Raw genomic sequence first — 18,903 nt, 5'->3', positions numbered from 1 at the left:
GGACTTGATGATCCCAGAGGGCTTTTCCAGCCAAAACAATTCCATGATTCTGCTACATCTGTGTGCCACTGTGCAGGAGACTAAGCTAACTGAGAAGCAGGCTGTGAAAAAGGTGAGGTCAAGACTCCCAGCAACCTTCTGTCCCAACCTACTGCAAAGTGCAGAAACACCAAGGACAGGGGAGGGATACCTGATCTAGTTGAGGATGTCCCTGCTTGCTGCGGAGGGGGTTGCACTAGATGACCTCCGTAGCTCCCTTCCAACTCAGACCATTCTATGGTTCTATGGTTCTATAAAATTGCATCTCCTGTGCATACAAGGAGCTGTTCTTTCCTGACTGGTGGGCTGGAGGTGAAACCTGCAGGCAGTTCTGTGACCTTGTATGACGTTCATTTCTTGGTGCATTGAACAGCTGCAAAGGCAGCTTTTTTACTTCTTGAATTTTCTGCCTTGGTTCTTCCAGGTTCAGCTGCCTGCCTCAACCTGTTAGTGTCAGTCAATAATTTTCCTGCCAGCTCCCACAAGCTGGGTCATGCAGCATTGCTCTGTCAGTCAAACTGTGGCAGCACAAACACCCTCCCTCCTTAGGGCTGTCCCCTGCTTGAGGGCCTCAGCTTGCATCGTGGGGCTGAGCAACCTTCATATTCAGCTGTGGCAAGCTTTGGTTGAGTAAGTGTCATCATGTGACTGCAGCCTATGTGTGTCTTTCGCAAGGGCTTGTAATGATAGGATGAGGGGCAATGGATTGAAGCTTGAAGAGGGGAGGTTTAGACTGGATATTAGGAGGAAATTCTTTACAGGGAGGGTGATGAGACAGTGAAACAGGTCAGCCAGGGACGTTGTGGGTGCCCCTTCCCTGGATGGGTTCAAAACCAGGTTGGATGAAGCCTTGAGCAACCTGGTCTAGTGGGAAGTGTCCACACCCATGGCAGGGAGGTAGTAACTAGATGACTTTTAAAGTCCTTCCAACCCAAGCCTATGGATCTATGAAACAGCCATTCCCATCACTGTGGCTGAACTCAGACCAGTATCACCACCAGCAAAAAGAGAAGCTCTTTGGTCTTAGGGCACAACAACTGGTGGGCAGTTTCCTTCAGGGTTCCATGTTAACTCTTTCAGTTCATTTTCATAAATGTTTTGACATTTTGTTCAATGAGGCTATTTTCCATGCTAGGAACAAGTTCCTTGCCATGAGTTCTGGGCCCCTCAATTTAAGAAGGTCATTGAGACACTTGAATGTGTCCAGAGAAGGGCAACAAAGCTGGGGAGAGGTCTGGAGCACAAGCCCTATGAGGAGAGGCTGAGAGAGCTGGGGTTGTTTAGTCTGGAGAAGAGGAGGCTCAGGGGTGACCTCATTGCCCTCTACAACTACCTGAAGGGAGGTTGTAGCCAGGTGGGGGTTGGTTTCTTCTCCCAGGCACCCAGCACCAGAACAGGAGGACACAGTCTCAAGCTGTGCCAGGGGAAGTTTAGGCTTGAGTTGAGGAGAAAGTTCTTCCCAGAAAGAGTCATTGGCCATTGGAATGTGCTGCCCAGGGAGGTGGTGGAGTCACCATCCCAGTAGGTGTTCAAAAAAGGATTGGACATGGCACTTGAAGCCATGGTTTACTTAGTCATGAGGTGTTAGGTAATAGGTTGGACTTGATGATCTCTGAGATCTTTTCCAACCTTACTGATTTTATGATTCTATGATATGATTCTATGAGGGTGGTGGAACACTGGAACAGGTTGTGCAGGGAGGTAGTTGAGGCCCCATCTCTGGAGATATTGAAGGTGAGGCTCGACAGGGCTCTGGGCAACCTGATCTAGTTGAGGATGTTCCTGCTGAATAGGAGGGGGCTGGACGAGATAACCTTAGGAGGTCCCTTCCAACCCAGGCCATTCTATGATACTATGGTTCTATTTTCCATGACCCATTTCATCCCAGAGATGACTTCTTGGCAACTGTTTGTAAATTCAAATCATCTGTTTACTAACACAAGAATGTAAAATGTGCTTTTCCTATTAAAAATAAAACAAGCAACTGTAATAGCAGAACAGCTTGAGTTTGAAGGTCAGGCTTTGGCATGGAAGTAGTTCACGTTGAGAAGCAGAACCGTGGAGTGCTCTAATGAAAACTGGCAGTGATTTGACTGAGCCACAAGCCTTCAGAAATCACACCTAATACAAACAATCATGTTTGAACAGCAATTGCCTGATAGTGGAAAAAAGGCTGTAAATGCCTGTGTGGGTAATTCAGAGAAGGCTTACCATTGTGTGGGGAGAAGAGAGCTGCCGTGGCATCCCCAGTCAGTTCAGGGTGTAAGGGTGGGCAGGATGCCGTGGCTATGTGGCTTAGGAGGGAACCATGGAATCATTACAACCTCCACTCCTTGGTTGACATGGAGGGAAATGTTGTATCACAGGATGAGGAAAAGGCAGAGGTACTTAACACCTTCTTTACCTCAATTTTTACTAGCGGGAAAGAACGTCTACCAGACAGCTGGCCTGCAGAGCTGGCAGAAGGAGCCAGGGAGCTGCATAGTTTCCCTGTGTTCCATGAGCAAGTGATAGGAGCTCTCCTCAGCAGCTTAGACCCCCACAAGTCCATGGGACCAGATGGGATCCATCCTAGGGTGCTGAGAGAGCTGGCAGATGAGCTGGCCAAGCCACTCTCCATGATTTTTCATCAGTCCTGGCTCACTGGAGAGATCCCAGATGACTGGAAGCTGGCCAACGTGGTACCCATCCACAAGAAGGGCCGGTTGGATGAGCCAGGGAATTACAGGCCTGTCAGCCTGACCTCAGTGCCAGGAAAGATTATGGAACAGGTCATCCTGAGTGCAATCACACAACACTTAGAGGATGGCCAAGGGATCAGGCCCAGCCAGCATGGGTTTAGGAAGGGCAGGTCCTGCCTGACCAACCTGATCTCCTTCTATGATCAGGTGACCCGCCTGGTGGATGTGGGGAGGCCTGTGGATGTAGTCTACCTGGACCTCAGCAAGGCCTTTGACACCGTTCCCCACAGCAAACTCCTGACCAAGCGGTCAGCCCATGGCTTGGATGGGAGCACACTGCGATGGGTTAGGAACTGGCTGGAGGGCCGAGCCCAGAGAGTGGTGGTGAATGGTGCCACATCCAGCTGGCGGCCAGGCACCAGTGGTGTGCCCCAGGGATCAGTGCTGGGCCCCATGCTCTTTAACATCTTTATTGATGATCTGGACGAGGACATTGAGTCAGTCATCAGTAAATTTGCTGACGACACCAAGCTGGGGGCAGGAGTTGATCTACTGGAGGGTAGAGAGGCTCTGCAGAGGGACCTCGACAGGCTGGACAGATGGGCAGAGTCCAAGGGCATGAGATTTAACACATCCAAGTGCCGGGTTCTGCACATTGGCCACAACAACCCCATGCAGAGCTACAAGCTGGGGTCAGAGTGGCTGGAGAGCAGTCAGGCTGAGAGGGACCTGGGGGTGCTGGTTGACGGTAGGCTGAACATGAGCCTGCAGTGTGCCCAGGCAGCTAAGAGGGCCAATGGCATCCTGGCCTGCATCAGGAAAAGTGTGGCCAGCAGGAGCAGGGAGGTCATTCTGCCCCTGTACACTGCACTGGTTAGGCCGCACCTCGAGTGCTGTGTCCAGTTCTGGGCCCCTCAGTTTAGGAAGGATGTTGACTTGCTGGAACGAGTCCAGAGAAGAGCAGCAAAGTTGGTGAGGGGTTTGGAACATAAGCCTGACGAGGAGAGGCTGAGGGAGCTGGGGTTGCTTAGCCTGGAGAAGAGGAGACTCAGGGGTGACCTTATTACTCTCTACAACTACCTGAAGGGAGGTTGTAGACAGATGGATGTTGGTCTCTTCTCCCAGGCAGCCAGTACCAGAACAAGAGGACGCAGTCTCAGGCTGCGCCAGGGGAGGTTCAGGCTGGATGTCAGGAAAAAGTTCTATACAGAAAGAGTGATTGCACATTGGAATGGGCTGCCTGGGGAGGTGGTGGAGTCGCCATCACTGGAGGTTTTCAGGAGAGGACTTGATGGGGTGCTTGGTGCCGTGGGTTAGTTGTTTGGGTGGTGTTGGATTGGTTGATGGGTTGGACGCGATGATCTTGAAGGTCTCTTCCAACCTGGTTTATTCTATGTATTCTATGTATTCTATATTGTTTCGGTTGGTAAAGGCCTTTAAGATCATCAAGGCAAACCATTCTCTATCTCTACAAAGGCTGGGGCTAAACCCTGCCTCTCAGCACTACATCTGGGTAGCTTTTAAACACATCTAGGGATGGAGGTTCAATCACCTCCCTGTTCCAGTCTATAAGAATCCTTTCAGTCAAGAGTTTTCTTCTTGTATCCAACCTCAACCTCCATTGGTACAACTTGAGGCTGTTTCCTTTCATCCTATCACTTGTTACTAGGGAGAAGAGACCAACACCTACTTGGCCCAGCCTCCTTTTTGGGCATTGTAGATAGCCAGGAGGTCTCCCCTCAGCCTCCTTTTCTCCAGGCTAAACAACTCCAGGTCCCTCAGCTGCTCCTCACCAGCTTATCCAGACCCTTCACCAGCTTAGTTGCCCTTCTCTGGACCTGCTCCAGCACCTTAATGTCTTTATTGTAGTGAGGGCCCCAAAACTGAACACAATACTCAAGGTGTACCTCACTGGCCCTGCTGGTCATACTATTCCTGACCCAGGCCAGGATGCTGTTGGCCTTCTTGGTCACCTGGGCTCACACTGGCTCATGTTCAGCTGGCTGCCAAGAAACACCTTGAGGTCTTTGCTGGGCAGTTTCCAACCACTCTGCTCCAAGCCTGGAGCTTTCATGGTGGTGTTGTGACTCAGGTGCATGACCCAGCACTTGGCCTCATTGAATCTTATACAATTTGCCTCAGCCTGTCAACCATCTTCAAGAGTTAGCACAGAAGATGTGCATGCAGGAAGCCACTGTCTTTTGCTCAAGATCATGTCATGTTTTGGTTTCAGTTAAATAGTGAAGACAAGTTCAGGGTTTGGTTGGTTGGTTTTTTTATGTTGTCTTATGTTTTTGCAGATGTAGTTTTATTCCCATCTTTTACTGTGGACTGTCATTTGGATTTTGTAGTATCAGAATTAGTGTTAGGAGGTGTATAAAGCTCATCTCACAGCTACTGTCTCTTTTTGGCTGCCTGAAGAATGTAATTTAGTTAATCTGTTCATCTGCAGCAGCAGCCTGGAAGGTGGAATTTGCCTGTGTGACATTATTGTTGTTAGGATCTGCCAGCTTCACAGATTTGCTGTCACTGTAAATCAGGTTAGACTTTATTTAATTAAACCAGCTTATCTGCCATCCATACTAATTATTGTAGTCCATCTTAACTGCATGCACTTCTGTTTCCTTGAAGTTTCACAATCTATGACAAATACAAGAATTCTTTAAATTCATTACTGTAAGTACTACACTCAAGTTCTAATTAAATGGGCACATCCCATTCAATCTGGAGGTGAGAATGAAAAAATACAGGATGGGTGTGCCAGGTGTGTTATGCAGAACACGGGTCTAGCTGAAAGAATGCTTCTGCTTCTGTTTGATAGAAACATAGCACTACTCTTGCTGTGCTTTGTGTCGTTTTCTGAACAAGACTCCACAAACTACACTGAAGGGAACAAGCACCGTGTTCTAAAATGAGAGGCAGTGGAGTTTGCAGTGTAAATCCCATGGGCATCAATGGAGAGCAGCAGAAGATGGCTTTATCTGTTGTGTAGCTCACACAATATCTTTCCCATTTACCATTTAGTCATCATTACTCTTAACTTCTGACCTTTTCCAGTACTTTTGTTCCTGCGGCATAGCCTATTTGAGTTCCCTAGTAGGACCATTCTGTCCTTTGTCATGTTGATCATTTCAGTAACTGCAGACTGTAACTGTGAATTTTTGTTTCCTCACTAACAAACCTGTATTCATGATTAATTTTCATTTAGAGAAGCAAGGGTCATTTTGGTTTATAGAATCATAGAATTATTCCAGTTGGAAAAGACCTTTGAGATCATCAAGTCCAGCCATGGTCTAATTCTACCAAGTCTGGTGCTAAACCATGTGCCTCAACACCACATCTCTGTGATTTTTAAACACCTCCAGGGATGGGGATTCAATCACCCTGGGGAGCCTATTCTGATGTTGGAGAGCAATCTCTGTCAAGTTTCTTCTAATATCCAACTTGAGGCCATTCCTCTCATCCCATCACTTGTTACTAGGGAGAAGAGACCAGCACCCAACCTCTTTTCAGGGAGCTGTAGAGAGCAATGAGGTCTTAGAATAGAATGGAATAGAATAGAACAGAATTAACCAGGCTGGAAAAGACCTTTGAGATCATTGAGTCCAACCTATCATCCAACAGCTTCCTCAGCTTCTTCTACTCCAGACTAAACAATCCCAGTTCCTTCAGCTGGTCCTCGTAAAAATTGTTTTCCAGACCCTATTTATCTTAGTACCTGAGTAGTAAGTTGGTCTTCAACAGGTTTTCTTCTATTCAGTCATGAAGATATGATGCCTTTGTGTTGTCATAGACTTGTATGCCAAAACTGACTTGTGTTGAAGCAAAGAATATAGAAGAGAGTCTTCTATCTCTGACTGATCTGAGGTCCTCAGTTACTGGGAAGGTGAAAACAAAAAGTGAAGTGTTTCAAATGAAGCAGAGTAGGCAGGTAGCTTTTACCACAAGGTGCAGCAGCACTGAGCAGTACAGTGACTCCAAGCTAGCACTGAGAAAAGTTGCTTTGGAGCCAAAATAATGCTGCTGTGTTGGCACAGTACAAGCCCCTGGCCAATTAGCCTTGTGAGCTGTGGACTGCATTCTGCAAGAAAAGGTTGACTCAGGCAGTAAAGTATGGGGGGAAATTAATGACTGTGCTTCCTAAGGAGGGAGCAACTCATCTCTCCCTCTGTTCCTTCAGGCACCTCTGGGCTGAAGGCATTGGGTTTTACACTCCATTCCTAAATATTTGTAGGATGTGTCTTTATTCATCCAGATCTGTAGTACATTTCTTAGGTGAATCCTGTGTCCATCACTGTCTAACATGTCTCACATTATAGAGCAGGAGCAGGAAGGTGATAGTGCCCCTGTACTCAGCATTGGTGAGGCCAGCTGAGGTGCTGGAATGAGTCCAGAGAAGGGCAACCAGGCTCATAAAGGGCCTGGGGCACATGGCTTGTGAGGAGCATCTGAAGGAGCTGGGGTTGTTCATTCTGGAGAAGAGGAGGCTGAGGGGAGGCCTCATTGCACTCTACAGCTACCTGAAAGGGAGATCGGAGCAAGGAGGGAGCCAACCTCTTCTCCTTGGTGGCAAGCAACAGGACTAGAGGAAATGGTTTCAAGCTGCACCATGGGAAGTTCAGTCTGGGAAGGTTTCTCAAACTTCGGAATGGTCTGCCCAGGGCAGTGGTGGAGTCACCATCTCTGGAGGTGTGGACCTGGTTTAGTGTTGACCCTTCAGTGCTGGGTCAAAGGTCAGACTGGATGATCTTTGAGGTCTCTTCCAACTGGACATTTTCTGTGATTCTGTGATATGCATAAACTGGAATCCTTTTGGATGAAAAGCAGGAATATAACACCAGGATCTCACCTAATGCACTCCAAAAGTTTGTGGTATTTGAGCTCAAGACAAAGTAAAATGTCCTGAAATAGATATGGCATGGACATTGACACCAGAGGTGTCATCTCTCTGTGTCTTAACTCAGTTGACAGTGGTCACAGCCAAGACCTAGCAAAATCCAACACATACCTTCATTTTGTTGGAAAAGACAATAAAATGTATTAACTATGCAAGATTTCATTACTGACTAAATTTATTTTTGGCAGGATGTTTCTTGAGTGATGTGGTTGACATAGATGTGTTCAGGTTAATCTGAAGAGACAGAACTTACTCTTAATTTTGGTGTCATTGCCATATTGTCCTTCTTCATCAAAACACAGGTCATTTTGCATAGTAAGAACAATCTGATGTCAGTATGACAGCATTTAGTCAGAATTTATGTCAGCACTTAGTATGATAGCAGCAATTAACTGAACCAAAAGTTACCATAATTAATGCCATCAAGAGCTTTCTTCCTTTGAAGAAGAAAAAAAGATTAAAGATGGGGAAAAAAGTTATAATTTGGCACAATGTTTTTAAATCATGTTATCGATTTACTTCTAAGTATGGAGATCCCTTTTATCTTTGATATTGTGGTGGTTTGGCCCTGGCCTGGAGGCCAGATGCCCACCAAAGCCACTCTATTACTCCCCCTCTTAAGTGGACAGGGGGAGAAGGGAAAAGATATAACAGAAGCCAGGAAGAGGATAGGAGCAATATTAATAACAAAAATAAGCAAACAGCAACAGACAGCGCAGAAGCAAAAAGCAGAGAGAGAGATGTTAGTCTCTACTTCCCATCAGCAGGATGATGGTTGGTCTTGGGAAGCAGGGCTCTCTAAGTTTGGTGGCCATTTGGTAGGATAGATGCCATGGATGAATCCCCCACTTCCTTCTTTCACTTCATGCTTATATCTGAGCTGACATCGTAGGGTATGGAATATCTCTTTGGCCAGTCTGGGTCAGCTGGCTCAGCCATGTCCCTTCCCAAGATCTTGCCCACCCCTCAGTGTACTCTTGGGGCAGGGAAATGTTGAAAGGACACAGCCTGGATACTTATTCAACAGTAGCCAAAACACTGCTGTGTTATCAACTACTGCGGCAAAACACAGCACTAGAAAGATGCTGTGAGGAGAATTAACTCCAGCTCAGTCCAACCCAATACAGATATATTTCTTTGTTCCATAGGATTTCTAATTCATAAAATTCAACTTCCTGAAAATGAAGTAGAAGGCAAACTGATACATTCTGTCTGCTGAATTACACAATTAATTCATCTGCACTCTGTTGAAGTGTGCTGCGATATTAGGGTGTAGATGAAGCCTTATGTAGCACTTAAAGACATATCTATGTGTTTTTACAACATACAGTTTGGAGGTAATATCCCAAGATTGTGTGTCTTTGTGTATGCTAAGGACTCTTTATGTGGTAAATCTTATCTCTGAATAAAAGAAGAGAGTTCATGTAAATGTGGTTTAGTACCGGCCTTGGTGGACTTAGGTAATGGCTGGATCCAATGATCTTAAAGGTCTTGTCCAACCCAAACCATTCTATGATCATTACTAACAGCTTTTTCCCCACCACAGATACCATAGCCGAGAGGAGCGCCCTAAGAGAACATGTATATCCAAAGCTGAGAGAGTTCTGCAGGGAAAACTATGGCCTGGAATTTCAGGTAGGTTTTGGTGTGTTGAATCTTGCATTATTTTTTTCTTGAAGATAACTCCATTTCAAACAGATAACATTTCAAAACATCATTGGTAAAACAGTAATGGCTGCAAACCGGAAGAAGCTTGATTTTGATTAGACATTAGGAAGAAATTCTTCCCCATGAGGAGGGTGGTGAGGCACTGGAACAGGTTGCCCAGAGAAGCTATGAAGGCTGCAAACCTGGAAGTGTTTCAAGCCATGCTGGCTGGGGGCTTGCACAGTCTGTAGGTGTCCCTAGGCTGAAACCAACCCAAACCATTCTGTGATTCTATGAAAAATCTCCTTTTATATGTTAATTGAACTGATGTAACAAAATTATTTTAGTGTCATATTTGAGGTAAATTCTGAACAGCTGAAAAAAACACACAGTTTTACAATCCAGTGTTGCACTGACAGTGAAAACAATGTGGCAACAAAGTGCTGAGTTGCACTTTAGACACTTACTAAAACCAGGTCTATTGTAACTATTGAAAGTGTTTCAGAAGAAGTAATGTTACATCTAAATTAATGTGTTGTAATTCTACAAACCATACTTAATGCAACCTATTTTTAATTACATGTGGTACCATCTGTATGTGATAATTCTTACCATCTGACTACAGGTTTGTCTTTCACTGGAACTTAGAAAATAAGTCCAGTAGGTGAATATTGAAACTGATTACCAAAATCAGTTGAAAGTGGAACATTTCAGCAGTGATTGTTCTCTGTGGAATTTTCTTCCTTCCATGTGCATTGTAAAATCCCCATTGCTTCAGTCAGTTCATGTTTTCCTTTGCCTTATGGAAAGCATAGACCCACCTGCACCTTTCTAAGAGCCAATTGGTGGTAAACACACTTCGTAAGATTTGAAACACACGAGTTTGGGATCATAGTTTAAGTCATTTGTACCTGTAAGTCATGTATATCCTAATTAACAGTCCAGGATTCATCCCGTAAAGTCCTGTATATATCATCAGGTCTGGAGCTGGTGCTGTGCTTAGAGGTAGAAATCATAGAATCATAGAATCAGTAAGGTTGGAAAAGACCTCAAAGATCATCAAGTCCAACCTGTCACCCAAGACCTCATGACTACTAAACCATGGCACCAAGTGTCTCGTCCAATCCCCTCTTGAACACCTCCAGGGATGGTGACTCCACCACCTCCCTGGGCAGCCCATTCCAATGGCTAACAACTCTCTCAGTGAAGAACTTTCTCCTCACCTTCAGCCTAAACTTCCCCTGCTGCAGTTTGAGACTGTGTCCTCTTCTTCTGGTGCTGGTTGCTTGGGAGAAGAGACCAACCCCTACATGTGAGGACGTAAAAATGTTTTCCAGTTTTTCAAAAATCCTGATTCCACATCCTCAAGCCTTCCTCATGCACTAGTAGTAATCTCCCATCTTAGTGACCCCAAAAACTGAGCTCTCCAGAGTGCAGCCTGGAAACAGCTAATAGCATTTCTGCAACATCCTGCTCCTCCCAGTGTATTATTCTTGATGCACATGCAGCTGGTTTTTAATCAAAATAACAAGTTCTTAAATTAGGATATTTGGGTTTAGTTCCCTGAGTCACTTGGACTTGCTGAATCTGCATGGTGATAAATTCCAGAGTGGTTTTTGATGATGGCTATAAAAGAATTTCATCTGAAGGTCCTAGCTCATCAGCTGATTGGGAAGTCCCAGCTGCAGTGGTACATGCAAGGAATAGCAAAAGGTATTTAAATAATGAAGCATTTTTCTCCTGGTACTACCATGTAATATTAATGGAAAATATAAACCCTATTTCTCAGTCATCTTTGAGGAGACATCTCAGTGACAGGAGGGAAATGTCTCTTCAAAGTAGATCATAATCCACCAAATACTTTGTGAGAGGAAACATGTCTTTCTCCAAATGGATTGTAATGTAGTCTTGAGGGGAGGAATAATTAAGTTTAGTCTACTTGATATTCATGGGAGCAAATTCTTTTATTACATAGTTTCAACACCAGGAGCGTCTCTATGTAATATGAGGTCTGAGAGACAGCTCCCCTGATATGTTTCTGAAAACAGCTAGAAAGCTCTCACATTTCTGTGGAAGCAAAGTAGGAAAACCTGCACAAAAAATTGCCCAGGGAAAGGAGTAAAGCATTTTGGAGGAGGCTATGAGTTAGACTTTAGCAAAACTGGTTTGGTTTGTTTCTTTCCTTTTGCATTCCTGATACACTAAGTTTCTTAGGTTACCATCAACTGAGCATCAGCTTTTCAGTGAGGGTGGTGAGACACTGGAACAGGTTGCCCAGGGAGGTTGTGGATGCCCCCTCCCTGAAGGTGTTCAAGGCCAGGTTGGATGAAGCCTTGAGCAACCTGTTCTAGTGGAAGGTGTCTCTGCCCATGGCAGGAGGATTTGAACTAGATGATCTTGAAGGGCCCTTCCAACCCAAACTGTTCTGTGAATGTATGAACTTAGTATCAAGACTAGAGTTTCCTGTCCAGTGGTGTCAAGAAAGCATTATGTGCTTTTCAGATAGAGGGATACATTTCTATTTCTCTGCACAGAGCAGAACACATAACAGCTATATAATCTACTGATAAAACAAGCACTGCGCTGCATGCTACTACCACAAATGCAGGGTGTCCTGAAGACACCGTCTTCCGGGTAGATCATGACCCAAATGAAATCCATTTGAGTACATCCATTGCTCCAGCTTCTTCTGAGTCATCTGGCCGCACTAGTAATTGTTCCACTTGTTGCAAAACATGAGATCTATCAGGTGTCATCAAGTTTGGAAGAGATGTGAAAGAACATGGTGTGTGTGGAAGCAGAACTGAATATATTCAGCTGCTCTATGAATCCATTTGCTCAGTGGGCTTCCTTTTCCATTGAATCAGAAAATAGTTCTGACAAACAGATGTTGGTGAAGGCAGAAAGCAAGTAAGCTGAAAGAATGAACTCCAGAGTGCATGGTGTTTTGTACCTGCTATACAATGTTCTGTAGGGGAGGACAGAGAGGGTAAGAAAGGAGTTGTAATAGAAAAATTTTGGAGAATAACTACCATAGTTAATTAGCAGCACACACTTTTCTTCTTGGGAACCATTAAGTGCTCCAAATCATTCTCATCACATGATGTGTACAAGAAGGAAAATGGAATTTTGCATGAATAAAAATGTTTAGTGGTTTTCTGAGCACTTGGAGAAAAGGAGGCTGAGGTGAGACATCCTCGCTCTCTACAACGCCCTGAAAGGAGGTTGGAGCCAGGCGGGGGTTGGTTTCTTCTCCCAACTAGTGATGGAGAAAAGATGGCCATCTTCCTGACTGAAAGGGATTTCAAAGGCTGAAACAGGCTGCCCAGGGAGATGGTTGAATCCCCATCTCTGGAGATGTTTAAAAGCCACAGAGATGTATTGCTGAGGGACGTGGTTTAGCACCTGGCTGAAGTCAATGATCTTAAAGGACTTTTCCAGATGAAATGATTCCATGATTCTATGGCAAAGATAAAATTATTTCATTTCCTTAGAAAAATCTGTGAGACTGTAGGACTGGTACAACAAAAGCTAAAAGAAGCAAAAGGAAGCACTGAATTAGGAACAAAAATCCTCTTTTAGGTGGCTTGTGTGGAACTGAACCAGCCCAGTGTCAGCCCACTGTTTGTGAGCAGTTCTCACACAGGGCACTGGTTATCCTCTCACTTTGACAGCCTCACTTAGAGTCAGTCACAATTTTACTAAATAGAAGTAAAAATGTGCTTTAACACCAGATTCCTGTATTCCTGTTCCCTCTCTTTGATTTTGTAAACCCTATGTATTTCAGCTATCAGAATGAATAACTGAATAGCCTCTCATTTTGATATTTTTGGTGCTTATAGACATTTGATGACTAAAATATTTCACCTTGCATGACAAAACTAATGCACGTTAAGGTAGTATGGGCCAAAGTCATGTTACTCAATGAAAATAATCTACAGTGTTGTAACAAAGAGAATTTGCTCTTCACATTGACAAGAGTTAGTGTGATTTCTGAAAAGTTAATTAGAATAGAAATTGCTTTTATGTTTCAGATGGACTTTGAGCAGCACATTAAATTCATTCAACCAGTAATTCAAATATTCTTGCCTGTATGCTGAGATGCTCTAATTTTATGACTGGAATACTTAAGCTCTGCCATACATCATTCAAGTAATCAGACAGCTGAATGCATTGTGAGGTTCAATAATGAAGTCATACAGACAAATAAGAGAAGGGAGAGAGGAAGAAGAGAACACTTTTTTCCTAATCACTTTTTACCTGCCCTCTTCCTAATAAGAGGGCAGAAAAAATCTGTGCTGTGAGGGAGATAAGAAGGCTGTTTGAGATGCACTTCTGTAAAGCAGAAGCTGCTTGTTTCAGCAAAATTTGGGAACAGAGCTTGTGTAAAAAACCAAAGATATTAAGTGTGTTTTCTTGGCAGTGTAGCTAGAATGTATCTTACACACGGGGCTGTTTCAGTCATCATCAGTCAGACTGTATATTACCTCTCTTGTTTGGCAACAGCGTGCCCACTCCAGCAAACACTGACACACATCCCAAACTTTTCTGGCAGAAGAAACCAACAAGGCTGTTGGTAGGAAAGTTAAACATGGGCATAAATGCAAATAGAATAGAATAGAATAGAATAGAATAGAATAGCATCAATAAGGTTGGAAAAGACCTCAAAGATCATCAAGTCCAACCTTTCACCCAAGACCTCATGACTACTAAACCATGGCACCAAGTGTCTCGTCCAATCCCCTCTTGAACACCTCCAGGGACAGTAACTCCACCACCTCCCTGGGCAGCACATTCCAATGGCTAACAACTCTCTCTGTGAAGAACTTTCTCCTCCCCTCGAGCCTAGACTTCCCCTGGCACAGCTTGAGACTGTGTCCTCCTGTTCTGGTGCTGGGTGCCTGGGAGAAGAGACCAACCCCCACCTGGCTACAACCTCCCTTCAGGTAGTTGTAGACAGCAATAAGGTCTCCCCTGAGCCTCCTCTCCTCCAGGCTAAACAACCCCAGCTCCCTCAGCCTCTCCTTGTAGGGCTTGTGCTTGAGGCTTCTCCCCAGCCTCATTACCCTTCTCTGGACACGTTCAGGAGTCTCAATGTCCTTCTTAAACTGAGGGTCCCAGAACTGGACACAGTACTCAAGATGTGGCCAAACCAGTGCTGAGTACAGGGGCACAATGACTTCCCTGCTCCTGCTGGCCACACTATTCTTGATGCAGGCAACACTATTCTTTTTGTTCCAAAAGAAATGCATACATATGATTTCTATTCTTTTAAAGCCAATTTCCCACAGTAAGAATTCAGCCTTTCAGTTAAAATATGTAGCAAAATCCCACTTCATCATTTAATTTCTTCCAAGAAGTTTTAACCTCCATGTTCCAGTTTCTTCCAGGAGTTTGTTTGCAACTAATTAGCATAATAAAACTGAGACGGTAGCTAGAGATGAAAGGCAGAACAGCAAGCTGTCTGCCACTGCATATCTCTAATCTCTGCTCCCAGAGTAACAAAGAGCAGCTGACAAAGGAAGTAGGATATTGCAGAGCTCCACATCATCTTTCTTTCTAGCCATTTGCACAGGATGAGTTTATATCCTGTGGATACAAGTGACTCAAGGTGTCAAGTCATGGTCTCAACTGTGATCCCCAGCAAAACTCCCATTCATTTCCGTGGAGCCAGGATTTGATCAATGCTTTTGTTATTATCCTTACCTAGCCATTCTGTGCAGTCCAGCAGCAAAGTAAGACTACATCAAATCAATATCTTGTCATGCTAATCTCTGCACAAAAAATATGAAGAGGAAATGCGAGACTGTCCCAGGAGTGACTCTCTGGGAAGGAATGTAAGAGACCTGAGTTGTCATTTACCTCAGGAAACCTTGCCAGTCAGTGTCAGAAATGCATATAGAGGTCACTGTCTTTGGCAATGTTTAGCAGTACATGAAATGTTGACGAAGTTGATTATTAATTGATGGGTAAAAAGGGCATCTGATAAAGTACCAACGTTGCATCCTCTTTTCCAGGTCATAGACTTATACTGGGGAGTTGAAGCAGATGAATGGGACAGTCCTGAGCTGCAGAAGACTCGAATGAAACTGTTAGAAGATTGCTTGAAAAGTTCTGCAGGTCCATGCTTTGTTGTGGGTATAAAAATACTGTTTTACTTTACCACAAAAACATAACTAGCATGCATGATTCAGTAACAAATGTTTGTTATTTCTGTTTGATATTCCTGACTGTACATTTGCTGTTCTGCATCCAAATGTTTCCCTGCACAGCACTGTAGACTAACAGTGATTATTCAGTATTAGTGGATAGAAGGATCTTTAATGATCAGTTCCCATTGCAAGATGGATGTAGAAACCACAAGGATATGCCTGTGCTGCTATCACTGCACAAGTGTGGACTACCTGTTTAAGGAGGCCATTAATTCATTCTTGCTACTTGTCACACATGCATTATTGGCTGGCCTAGGAGGACTGAGAAATGCAGAGCATCCCAAACCTGTCTTCTGTGATCTGTGTTTTGCTTGTTTGTGTCATAAAGCCAGGACAAGATAGGATCCAGGTAAGAGACCGTGAAAAGACTGGGGGTTGGTGACCACCTGAGGAGGGTCTGAATCTTGGTATTTTTCCTGCTCTCTGCCTTCTTCTTACTGTTACCAAAACAGAGATTCTTGCTCTGACTGCAACTCACTCAAAGAAATAGCCCCAGTAGATCACTACACAATACTTAGCTTCTAACCTCACAGCATGCAACTGTTCTAGTGATGTCTCTGTTGTAAAGTGCACTCTGAAACCTTCTACATGCCCTCTGCAGGGCTGTGAGGAAGAGTGGTTTTGGGGTGAAAAGAAATTCCCGCTTCTGACATGCTGTTACCATGATTTTCAGGCATGCTGCATCACAGCTCTTTCTGCTTTAGTTCATCTGTTAAACAGAGATGAAATCTGAAAGCCTTGAATCACAGAATTACAGAATCATTTCAATTGGAAAAGACCTTTAAGATCATCAAGTCCAGCCATTATCTAACTCTACCAAGTCTGGTGCTAAACCATGGCCCTCAGCACCACATCTCTGCAGTTTTTAAACACCTCCAGGGATGGAGATTCAACCACCTCCCTGGGGAGCCTGTTCCAGTCTTTGAGAACCCTTTCAGCCAAGAAGTTTCATTTAATGTCCAACTTAAAGCTCAGCAACTTGAGGTCATTTCCTCTCCTCCTATCACGTATTACTAGAGAGAAGTGACCATGTGGCTCCAACCTTCTTTGAGGGAGTTGTAGAGAGACAGAAGGTCTCCCCTTAGACTCCTTTTCACTAGGCTAGACAACCCCAGGTCACTCAGCTGCTCCTCACCAGATGTGTTCTCCAGATCCTTCACCAGCTTCATTGCCCTTCACTGGACTAGCTCCAGCTCCTCAATGTCCTTCTTGTAGTGAGGGCCTCAAAACTGAACAAGTACTCAAAGATACAAGAATTTCAGTGGCACAGAATAAAATTCAGTATTAGACCTTGAAGCAGCCTTCCAGTATTTGAAGGGCACTACAGGAGAGATGGAGAAGGACTTTTGACAAAGACATTTAATGATAGGATGAGAGGTAATGGCTTCAAACTGGAAGAAGCTGGGTTGAGTTCACAGTATAACCAAGGTTGGAAGAGACCCCAAGGATCATCAAGTCCAACCTGTCCCAACAGTACCCCCAGGTCCCTCTCTGTTTGGCAGCTCTCCAGCCACTCTGACCCCAGCCTGTAGCTCTGCATGGGGTTGCCGTGGCCAAAGTGCAGTGCCTGGCACTTGGACTTGTTAAATGCCATGCCATTGGACTCTGCCCATCTGTCCAGTCGGTCGAGGTCTCTCTGCAGAGCCTTTCTACCCTCTAATTGACCAACATCTGCTCCCAACTTGGTGTCATCTGCAAACTTGCTGATGACTGACTCAACCCCCTCATCCATATCATCAATGAAGATGTTAAAGAGGATGGGGCCCAGCACTGATCCCTGGGGGACGCCACTGGTGACTGGCCGCCAGCTGGATGTGACACCATTCACCACCACTCTCTGGGCTCGGCCCTCCAGCCAGTTCCTAACCCAGCACAGAGTGTTGCGGTCCAAGCCATGAGCTGACAGCTTAGCCAGCAGTTTACTGTGGGGGACGGTGTCAAAGGCCTTGCTGAAGTCCAGGTAGACTACATCCACAGGCCTCCCCACATCCACCAGACGGGTCACCTGATCATAGAAGGAGATCAGGTTGGAGAGGCAGGACCTGCCCTTCCTAAATCCATGTTGGCTGGACCTGAGCCCTTGGCCATCCTTCAGGTGTGCAGTGATTGCCTCCAGGATAATCTGTTCCATCACTTTCCCAGGCACTGAGGTCAGGCTGACTGGCCTGGAGTTTCCAGGTTCCTCCATCCGACCCTTCTCGTGGATGGACACCACATTGGCCAGTTTCCAGTCACCTGGGACCTCTCCAGTGAACCAGGACTGGAGGAAAATGATGGAGAGCGGCTTGGCCAGCTCATCTGCCAGCTCTCTCAGCACCCTAGGAGTTGAGACATGAGGAAGAAATTCTTCCCCATGAGAGTGGTGAGGCACTGCAACAGGTTGCCCAGAGAAGCTGTGGAGGCTCCAAAGTGCTGAAATCCAGGTTGGACAAGGCCTTGAGCAAACTGGTATAGTAGGAGGTGTCTCTGCCCATGGCAGAGGGTTGGAAATAGATGATCTTCGAGGTTGCTTCCAACCCACACCACTCTATGAATCTGTATTAGGATAACTCTCAAGTTAAATTAACATCTGTAACACTTCATTTGTGTTAAAGAGGACAACCAGCATTATTTTAAGACAAAGTGCTTGTAGAGAGGGGAACAGACATCCTGCCTTCATTGTATAAATTGAATTCCACCTTCATTCTAGTGCTGAAGATGTACCAGAGCACACAATGCAAAGACAGACTTGCTCAGTATCTGTCAGGCTGGATGTTTTCAAGTAAAGATGCCTCATCCTCCTTAACAAATCTGTCAATTATACAATTATAGAAGTTTTACTGAACTACAGGGCTTTTGCTTTTACATATCTTTATTATAAGGATTGCTCTGAAAGTAGATGAACATTGCTTTTGTTTAGTGCTGATGTACTACTGCTTGTCTTCTCCATAGTCACTTGTCACAGCTGGAAGGGTAGTGGAACTGCTTGTCACTCAGATACCTAAAGAACACCTGCCACTCTTCTTTGATAGCTTCAATGCTTCAGTGGAAAACTATTTTTAGACCACACCTTTGCTCTTCCAATTTTTTCCCCATATTTCCTAAGAAAATGATCTAGAAAAGGTAGATTTCTCCTCTGTACCTAAATGCAGCTAAGTGAAACCTGACTTGTCATAGCAAGATAGAGAAGGGCTCTGAAAAATTGTTGAGTCATAGAGTTATAGAATGACTTAGGTTGGAAGGGACCTCAGAGATCATCTACTCCAAATCCTCTACCATAGGCAGGCTACTCTCACCTAGATTTGGTTGCCCAAGGCCTTATCCAGTCTGGCCTTAAATACTTCCAGTGAGAGAGCATCCACAATCACTCTGGGCAAACTATTCCAGAGTCTCACCACCCTCATACTGAAGACTTCTTTGTAAGATCCAGTCTAAACCTACTCTCCCT

General features: G+C 44.8%; 1 protein-coding gene across 3 annotated transcripts in view; it reads left to right on the top strand.

Moving 5' to 3' along the window:
- NWD2 (NACHT and WD repeat domain containing 2) overlaps positions 1–18,903 on the top strand; it is a 62,686-nt gene that overhangs the window by 17,882 nt on the left and 25,901 nt on the right. The window contains exons 2-3 of one of the 3 annotated variants that reach the window (XM_054164162.1): positions 9,164–9,252; positions 15,282–15,398. In XM_054164162.1, coding sequence (XP_054020137.1) covers positions 9,164–9,252; positions 15,282–15,398 — 206 coding nt within the window. Of the gene's footprint in view, positions 1–9,163; positions 9,253–15,281; positions 15,403–18,903 lie in introns of those variants that run through there. The other 2 variants (XM_054164170.1, XM_054164174.1) reach the window with 2 other exon arrangements.

This window comes from Dryobates pubescens, chromosome 1 (assembly GCF_014839835.1).
Source record: "Dryobates pubescens isolate bDryPub1 chromosome 1, bDryPub1.pri, whole genome shotgun sequence".
In the NCBI taxonomy this organism is placed as follows: Eukaryota; Metazoa; Chordata; class Aves; order Piciformes; family Picidae; genus Dryobates; species Dryobates pubescens.
This window is presented reverse-complemented; position numbering and strand designations above follow the sequence as displayed.